Source organism: Xenopus laevis, chromosome 3S (assembly GCF_017654675.1).
Source record: "Xenopus laevis strain J_2021 chromosome 3S, Xenopus_laevis_v10.1, whole genome shotgun sequence".
In the NCBI taxonomy this organism is placed as follows: Eukaryota; Metazoa; Chordata; class Amphibia; order Anura; family Pipidae; genus Xenopus; species Xenopus laevis.
In genome coordinates this window covers 131648250-131658213 of record NC_054376.1, presented here as the reverse complement: position 1 = coordinate 131658213, position 9964 = coordinate 131648250, and the positions used below count along the sequence as shown (strand labels likewise).

Below are 9964 nucleotides of genomic sequence, written 5' to 3'. Positions count from 1 at the left end.
ATGAAAATTGTGAGTATGAGTTTTCTCCGCTGCCAATTCACCTTCTGTGAACATAGACCCTTGACTTCATATTATGTGCCTCAAAACCCTCCTAACAGCAAAGACCCCCCAAAACCATATATTTTTGGAAAGTACACATTCTGCCGATTCAAACAAAGATAAAGACGTCTTTCTACACCAAACTACCGAACTGCAAAGCTTTTCTAAACGTAGAGGTTTTTACAACATTTCTGAAAATCGCCTAAAATTGTTGCAGTTTGCCGCATTTATCGCATACAATGTTTTACGTACAAAGAAAAATCACCCTAAATGTGGATGTCCAAGGTCTATTGAATAGTTTGATGCCCAATATGCATAGATTTACCAAAGTATGTGGTGTGTACGGACCCCAAATGAAAAACGTGCATATGAATTTTCACACTAGCCAACTAAGCTGCAGAAAAGAGAGCCCCAACTGTGCGTTATGTGCCGTAAGACCCCCAAACTGTAAAAAGACCCCCAGAAAACCATATATTTTTGGAAAGCATATATTCTGGTGGATCAAACTAAGTAAAATGAATCTTTCTATCCCAAAGCACCAAACAGCAAAACTATACTAAAGATACATAAGGAACAATAATGCAGGGATAAAATTGCAATAAAACCACAAAAAATAGTGTAAATCAATGAAATAACAAAATAATTTATCCGACAGCGTAATTAGTGGCCGAAATCGATTATCTAATGGTGATGCTGTCAAAATAACATGTTTTTAGGCAAAACATAAGTAAAGTAAACATAAGTAAAAAAACAAACAAAAAAAACACCTGTTTGTGAGTTTTTGTGTATACATATTTGTGCACTAATAAAAGTTGTCTGAGTGTGCAAATACATGTAAATAAGTGTACAAAAGGGACCAAGTGTGCTAAAATAAAAAAATACCAATCTTTACTAAAATGTGTGTGTAAGGGGCACATTTACTATGGGTAGAATATCGAGGGTTAATTAACCCTCAATATTCGACCATCGAAGTTAAATCCTTCGACTTCAAATATCGAAGTTGAAGGATTTACCGCAATTTGATCGATTGAACAATCAAAGGAAAAATTTTCAAACGAACCATTAAATCCTTAGAATAAATCCTTAGAATCCTTTAATTCATTGATCGAACGATTTTCCTTCGATCCCAGATTGCTAGGACCTTCCCCATTGGCTAACATTGGTGCTCGCTAGGTTTTAGTTGGTGAAGTAGGAGGTTGAAGTTTTTTTTAAAGAGACAGTACTTCGACTATCGAATAGTCGAACGATTTTTAGTTCGAATCGTTCGATTCGAAGTCGTAGTTGAAGGTTGAAGTAGCCAAAAAAATTGTTTGAAATTCGAAGTAGTTTTTATTCTAATCCTTCACTCGAGCCCCTAAGTGTATAAATGTACTGTAAGTGTGCGGAAGTGCAGGTAAGTGTGTAAAAAACGAGCACTTACGGTTTCTGTAGCAGGAGGATGACAGGAAGTGATGGAGGAGTCCAGGACAGTGTGTCTGCTGAGTAAATGAGCAGCAGGAAGTGAGTGGGCGGGTGTGCAGGAAGTAAGAGGTGAGTGACAAGCAGCAGCACCATTTGCAGCGCATTGAAGTCAGATCTGGGACAATTGTGTTGCAGACTTGACAGCCGCCCCCAGCCTGGTTGCCCAGGGGACTATGAACCTCCTGACTCAGAGAGAGATACAGAGAGAAGGGCTGAGCTTACTATGTTACTATGTAACTCCGTGCGAATAGTAAAAGTAATAAAACATAAAAAACTCAGCAATGTGGTTTATAACCTGAGACATTTTGTGAAATGAAGATGCTAATTAGGGGGTGTGGTCACAATAATGGGTGGGATTAAGAAAGTGACACAATGTTGTAGTTCCTGTGAGGAGTAATATGTGACACAGTTGTATAGAAGCCCAGACTGTCCTGTGACAGCAGCTCACAAGGAGCCACCAATCAGCGCACGAGCTAACTACTATGTCCCGCCTCTTCCTGTCACTCAATCACTGAGGGCACAGCGTGGTGATAGTTATCGTTATTGTGTACAGCGCATGCGTTGGCCGAGCCTGACGGGGCGGTCGGAGTGTCTGGAGTGCGCACGCGCAGTTGTCCGTGTTTGAAATTTCGGAAAGGCTCGTGCGGAAGCGCATGTGAGTGACACGGTGCGGAAGTGACGCGGAGCTCCGCCATGGCGGCTGTCACAGGGCCCCGCAGCGTCTCCCAGAGCCGAATGGGAGTGTAACCGGCGCCTCACGCACAGTTTTGTCTCAGCGACTAACGGAGGCTCCTCCTCTGTCCCGCCCAGCGCCCTATTCCCGGGATGATGCGGACTCCGGGGCTCCTCGGCCTCAGGGGCTTCGTGGCCTTCGCTGCCAAACTCTGGAGCTTCGTCCTCTACTTACTCCGCCGGCAGTTCCGCACCGTGAGTCTCTCCTGCCTCTCTCTCTCTCTCTCTCTCTCTCTCTCTCTCTCTCTCTCTATATATACACCCCTCTGTATATAGTCTTCTCTCTCTCTCTATATATATATATATATATATATACACCCCTCTGTATATAGTCTTCTCTCTCTCTCTCTCTCTATATATATATATATATATATACACCCCTCTGTATATAGTCTTCTCTCTCTCTATATATATATATATATACACCCCTCTGTATATAGTCTTCTCTCTCTCTATATATATATATATATATACCCCTCTGTATATAGTCTTCTCTCTCTCTATATATATATATATATCCCTCTGTATATAGTCTTCTCTCTCTCTATATATATATATATATCCCTCTGTATATAGTCTTCTCTCTCTCTATATATATATATATATCCCTCTGTATATAGTCTTCTCTCTCTCTATATATATATATATATACCCCTCTGTATATAGTCTTCTCTCTCTATATATATATATATATATATATACACCCCTCTGTATATAGTCTTCTCTCTCTCTATATATATATATATATATATACACCCCTCTGTATATAGTCTTCCTTGTGTCTATATATCTCTTTGTATCCCTCTATATACTCCTGTGTATATCGTCTTCTATTTCTTCCTCTCTGTGTATATATATTTATATATATATATATATATATATATATATATATATATATATATCCCTACCTCTATATACCCCCAATATACCCCATGGCCCTCCTGCCTATAGGCATATATCTATATCCATCCATACCTTACCCTTGTATATACAGTCACATGCAAAAGTTTGGGAACCCCTCTCAGCTGCATCACAATTGACTCCACGTTCAACAAAAAGAGAACAGTGGTGCAAATGTCAGTGAAAAACATTTAATTGTAGAAAATACAGTTTTACTTTAGTGAGTGTTGTAGTTGTCCTGTTACACAAACAGCTGATGAGTGTGAATATCCAGATAATTCCCCAGTGGGAGTGAAATGGCTGGAGCCGATGTTCCTATTGGTCAGACACACGGGGGGAACAACCGACTTTTACTCCTGTTTTATAAATCTCGTTTGAAAGACAAATCCATCAAAGTGTCACTAAATTGACTTTCACTCAAATATGAAAAGTGTCGGTTGAGTGGGGATTTCGGCAGATTTCTCTTGGTGAATATGGAGAAAGTATTTTACACCAATTTACCATCACTTTTATTTCAAAAACGGGCTCCCCCCACTCTTGTCTATTCCCCCCTATGTCTCTGTCGACATAAGGTTTTGTATTTCTTATAGTAAAGTCACTGAGCGTTTCATTGCACACGCACTTACTTCTTACACACTTTTTTATTTGGTGTCTATTGTGAGTGTTGATATGTGAGATTAACAATTCACTTTAGAGTTTAGTATTTTCTGCCATTTTGACAAGGTAGGGAGTTGCTATGACTACTAGTCCATAGCAACGGCTGCTCTATAATGGGAATGACACACCCAGCACTACAGACTAAGGCCCCACACACAGACCAACTCAGCGGCTTATTGGCCCGTGTGTGTGGCCATCCGACTAGTGTCCCCAATCGATATGTGGCTGAAAGTTGGGCAAATGCCGACCGGACAGGGTAAAACAATCCCATTGGTCGGATCTGTTCTTTGATGTGACCGACCGCCCGTATATCCTCCATTCTGATCCAATGTGTCCCTTTTGAAGGCCTGAGAGTGCGGCCATTATTGTTTGATTATATATAAAACAGAGTACAGGGCAGTGATCAGATTGTCTCTTACAGATTATTCAATACCAGACGGTGAGATACGATGTCCTGCCGCTCTCTCCGGCCTCTCGCAGTCGCCTCAGTAAGTTACTGACCCCCCCGTGTAGCTTTCACCCCTCACTTCTATTACTTGGATCCCTTTCTTTTCCCGCTCTGTGATATCCCACCCCTCTCAGGTCTTGTCTCTTCCACAGGTCAGGTGAAACGGAAAGTTCTAGTTCTAGATTTAGATGAGACCCTGATCCATTCTCATCATGATGGGGTGCTGCGCCCGACGGTACGACCTGGGACCCCCCCAGATTTTATACTTAAGGTAATTACAATGTCTCCATCTTGTTTGTTCTTCTGTTTGATGTCTCTCCTCTTTCCTCTGCTCTCTTCCTCCTCTCTGCCTCCTCCCCTTTCCCGTCTGCCCCTCCCCTTGCCCGTCTGCCCCTCCCCTTGCCCGTCTGCCCCTCCCCTTGCCCGTCTGCCCCTCCCCTTGCCCGTCTGCCCCTCCCCTTGCCCGTCTGCCCCTCCCCTTGCCCGTCTGCCCCCTCCAGTGAGTGAGCTTCTCAGTGATTGTCCCCATGTGTCGGCAGGTTGTTATAGACAAACACCCAGTGAGATTCTTTGTACATAAACGGCCACACGTGGATTTCTTCCTGGAGGTGGTGAGTATATTTTGGGGGCAGTGAATCCAGCAGGGGAAGCTCAAGAAGCAGTTGTGAGGGGGTTTGGGGGGTAGAGAGGAGATTGGGGTGCAAGATGTAGGCAGTGTGACTTTACATAGGGATCATATAAAATGGCTGGGACCCCGGGAGAGATGAATAAAAGGGGAAGCTAAATACACTAGAGCCCCTATTCATTGTACCTTATGGATATATGAGAGTCAAGCAAAGAAAGGGATCCCCTAATTGTACTGGCCGCTATACTGATTATTATATATATATATACACACATGTATCTTTCCTCAGGTGAGTCAGTGGTATGAGCTGGTGGTATTCACAGCCAGTATGGAGATCTATGGCTCTGCTGTGGCCGACAAGTTAGATAACAACAAGGCAGTGCTCAGGAGAAGATTCTACAGACAGGTGAGTCAGCTGCACTCTATACACCATGTACTTATTGTGGGGCTCACTCCATGTCCACTCATATTGTTCTCTCCTGTAGCACTGTACCCTGGAACTGGGCAGTTACATTAAGGACCTGTCTGTGGTGCACAGCGACCTCTCTAGTGTCGTCATTCTGGACAACTCTCCGGGGGCCTACAGGAGTCACCCAGGTAACAGTCTCCTCCTCCCTCCACTTCTTCTTCCCTCCATATCCACTCCAACAACTTCCTCCCTCCATATCCACTCCACCATCTTCTTCCTCCCTCCATATCCACTCCAACACTTCTTCCTCCCTCCATATCCACTCCAACAGCTTCTTCCTCCCTCCATATACACTCCAACAGCTTCCTCCCTCCATATACACTCCAACAACTTCCTCCTCCCTCCATATCCACTCCAACAACTTCCTCCCTCCATATCCACTCCAACAACTTCCTCCCTCCATATACACTCCAACAACTTCCTCCCTCCATATACACTCCAACAACTTCCTCCTCCCTCCATATCCACTCCACCAACTTCCTCCCTCCATATCCACTCCAACAACTTCCTCCTCCCTCCATATCCACTCCACCAACTTCCTCCCTCCATATCCACTCCAACAACTTCCTCCCTCCATATCCACTCCAACAACTTCCTCCCTCCATATACACTCCAACAACTTCCTCCCTCCATATCCACTCCAACAACTTCCTCCCTCCATATCCACTCCAACAACTTCCTCCCTAAATATCCACTCCAACAACTACCTCCCTCCATATCCACTCCACCAACTTCCTCCCTCCATATCCACTCCAACAACTTCCTCCCTCCATATCCACTCCAACAACTTCCTCCCTCCATATCCACTCCAACAACTTCCTCCCTCCATATCCACTCCAACAACTTCCTCCCTCCATATCCACTCCAACAACTTCCTCCCTCCATATCCACTCCAACAACTTCCTCCCTCCATATCCACTCCAACAACTTCCTCCCTCCATATCCACTCCACCAACTTCCTCCCTCCATATCCACTCCAACACTTCTTCTTCCCTCCATATCCACTCCACCAACTTCCTCCCTCCATATCCACTCCAACACTTCTTCTTCCCTCCATATCCACTCCAACACTTCTTCTTCCCTCCATATCCACTCCAACAACTTCCTCCCTCCATATCCACTCCAACACTTCTTCTTCCCTCCATATCCACTCCAACACTTCTTCCTCCCTCCATAGCCACTCCAACACTTCTTCCTCCCTCCATATCCACTCCAACAACTTCCTCCCTCCATATCCACTCCAACAACTTCCTCCCTCCATATCCACTCCAACAATTCTTCTTCCCTCCATATCCACTCCAACAACTTCCTCCCTCCATATCCACTCCAACACTTCTTCTTCCCTCCATATCCACTCCAACACTTCTTCCTCCCTCCATATCCACTCCAACACTTCTTCCTCCCTCCATATCCACTCCACCAACTTCCTCCCTCCATATCCACTCCAACAACTTCCTCCTCCCTCCATATCCACTCCAACAACTTCCTCCTCCCTCCATATCCACTCCAACAACTTCCTCCTCCCTCCATATCCACTCCAACAACTTCCTCCTCCCTCCATATCCACTCCAACAACTTCCTCCTCCCTCCATATCCACTCCAACAACTTCCTCCTCCCTCCATATCCACTCCACCAACTTCTTCCTCCCTCCATATCCACTCCACCAACTTCTTCCTCCCTCCATATCCACTCCACCAACTTCTTCCTCCCTCCATATCCACTCCACCAACTTCTTCCTCCCTCCATATCCACTCCAACAACTTCTTCCTCCCTCCATATCCACTCCAACAACTTCTTCCTCCCTCCATATCCACTCCAACAGCTTCTTCCTCCCTCCATATCCACTCCAACAGCTTCTTCCTCCCTCCATATCCACTCCAACAGCTTCTTCCTCCCTCCATATCCACTCCAACAGCTTCTTCCTCCCTCCATATCCACTCCAACAGCTTCTTCCTCCCTCCATATCCACTCCAACAGCTTCTTCCTCCCTCCATATCCACTCCAACAGCTTCTTCCTCCCTCCATATCCACTCCAACAGCTTCTTCCTCCCTCCATATCCACTCCAACAGCTTCTTCCTCCCTCCATATCCACTCCAACAACTTCCTCCCTCCATATCCACTCCAACAACTTCCTCCCTCCATATCCACTCCACCAACTTCCTCCCTCCATATCCACTCCACCAACTTCCTCCCTCCATATCCACTCCACCAACTTCCTCCCTCCTGATCCGTGGCACTTCCCTTCTACTGAATGGTTCCTCCCTCTTAATGTAATGGTATCCCCCTTACAGGTCTATATCAGTAGTACATCCAACTGAACTGTCCAATACCATTCGGCCTATTTTATTATAGTCATAAGTCATAGGGTATATTTACCCTTTAGCCCTGTTTCTTATAATGTCATCTCTCCGCTACACACCCCTTTACTCATCATTGTAATGTGATATGGAATGTGTCACATGATATTCATAGAAAGGGTAAGGGTTCCCTCTGGTGGGCAGTGAGTGAGCAGACTCGGGGTACCAGCAGGGGTTGGGTAAGGGGTTCCTCCTGGTGGGCAGTGAGTGAGCAGACTCGGGGTACCAGCAGGGGTTGGGTAAGGGGTTCCTCCTGGTGGGCAGTGAGTGAGCAGACTCTGGGTACCAGCAGGGGGTTAGGTAAGGGGTTCCTCCTGGTGGGCAGTGAGTGAGCAGACTCGGGGTACCAGCAGGGGGTTGGGTAAGGGGTTCCTCCTGGTGGGCAGTGAGTGAGCAGACTCGGGGTACCAGCAGGGGTTGGGTAAGGGGTTCCTCCTGGTGGGCAGTGAGTGAGCAGACTCGGGGTACCAGCAGGGGTTGGGTAAGGGGTTCCTCCTGGTGGGCAGTGAGTGAGCAGACTCGGGGTACCAGCAGGGGTTGGGTAAGGGGTTCCTCCTGGTGGGCAGTGAGTGAGCAGACTCGGGGTACCAGCAGGGGGTTGGGTAAGGGGTTCCTCCTGGTGGGCAGTGAGTGAGCAGACTCGGGGTACCAGCAGGGGTTGGGTAAGGGGTTCCTCCTGGTGGGCAGTGAGTGAGCAGACTCGGGGTACCAGCAGGGGTTGGGTAAGGGGTTCCTCCTGGTGGGCAGTGAGTGAGCAGACTCGGGGTACCAGCAGGGGTTGGGTAAGGGGTTCCTCCTGGTGGGCAGTGAGTGAGCAGACTCGGGGTACCAGCAGGGGGTTAGGTAAGGGGTTCCTCCTGGTGGGCAGTGAGTGAGCAGACTCGGGGTACCAGCAGGGGGTTAGGTAAGGGGTTCCTCCCGACATGCGATGTATCACAGATACTGAGTCTATTTTACCCCACAGATAACGCAATTCCCATAAAGTCGTGGTTCAGCGACCCCAGCGACACGGCCCTTTTGAATCTGCTGCCGATGTTGGACGCTCTAAGGTAAAGAGACTGGTGGGAGGGGCTTATCCTTTGGCAGAAGGTGCGTATTGTGCCAAGTCTTCATTATTACCAATGATCTGGTACCTCGTTCCCTCCACTTATTCATTGAATTGGCAGTGATTTATCTGCTGGCTGTACAAATGCCACCTCCATACCAAGTCAATAGCTTATTGGTCCATGAATGGTCCTGCATTTGATCTAATGATTGGTCTCACTGTTGTACAGGTGTGTATAGGTGCACCTGCAATGTAATAATTCAGTCACTGACTCTCATCTCTCTGCAGGTTCACAGCGGATGTCCGGTCAGTTCTAAGCCGCAATCTTCACCAGCACCGACTGTGGTGACAGTGACCCCCGCCCACCCCTCTCCCCTGCCCCCTTTGCGCATATACAGACAGAGACTGTACCCCTCACTGAGGAAGGAGGATACAGAGCTCCCTCTTTCTACCTCTTGGACACTTTATGGGGAGGGTGGTAATGAACTCTAAAAGCCCCTTCCATCCCTTTTTTCAGGGGTTGGGGGTGTGTGGGGGGAAGGAGGGGCTGGTTTTTAATTGCAGACTTTCTTGTATAAAGAGAATTATTTCAAGTTATATGGAGCCATTTTCCTCTTTTGATCGTTGCGTTTTGAGTTGACACTCCCATTGGCGTTCCCTATATCACTAATCTGCCAGTATAGTGAGAGGAGAATCATCCGGGTTACTGCCTTTCGATTGAGCCCATTGGGTTTGGAATAGTACATAGCCCTCCCACCACTAAACAGGATTCTAGGTTTCTTCTTCCATAGCACCATTCTGCATGCGTGGGGTCTCCACAACTTGGGGTGCAGGATTCAAGAGTTCTGTTCCCATGCCAGTGAGAGCTACACAGATATATGATGTTCATTGCGTCTGTTCAGGTATCTGAATGTCAAGCCTAACAAGGCAGGAGGCGTCCCACAGCCATTATTTCTGTGTTTGTCCCCCACTTGCGTTAGGGAGAACTCTGAGCAAAGTCCCCCTTTCTTTGTGTATCTTGGGGAGCAGCAGATCTCCAATAGCTTTGCCATTTCAATGGAGCCCTGTACAGGCAACTAGCCACCCATTGGTTAGAGAAGCACTGCCCGTAAGTCTGCTCTCTGATTATGGGGTCCCACTAGAGGCTACTCTGCTCATAAAAACCAGCTGCAGTTCCGTTAGGTTAGTGCTCCTCCTGCCCTGGCTACATGAGGCTTAATGCAAAATAT

General features: G+C 46.8%; 1 protein-coding gene across 1 annotated transcript; it reads left to right on the top strand.

The window, feature by feature from the left end:
* The first annotated feature begins 2284 nt into the window (after window positions 1-2284).
* Window positions 2285-9332, top strand: ctdnep1.S (CTD nuclear envelope phosphatase 1 S homeolog). The gene is given in 8 exon segments (NM_001096787.1): window positions 2285-2427; window positions 4211-4277; window positions 4390-4508; window positions 4777-4848; window positions 5152-5268; window positions 5348-5459; window positions 8655-8739; window positions 9024-9332. Coding segments are annotated over 8 exon segments (735 nt in total). The 5' UTR covers window positions 2285-2325; the 3' UTR covers window positions 9085-9332.
* Window positions 9333-9964: the final 632 nt, after the last annotated feature.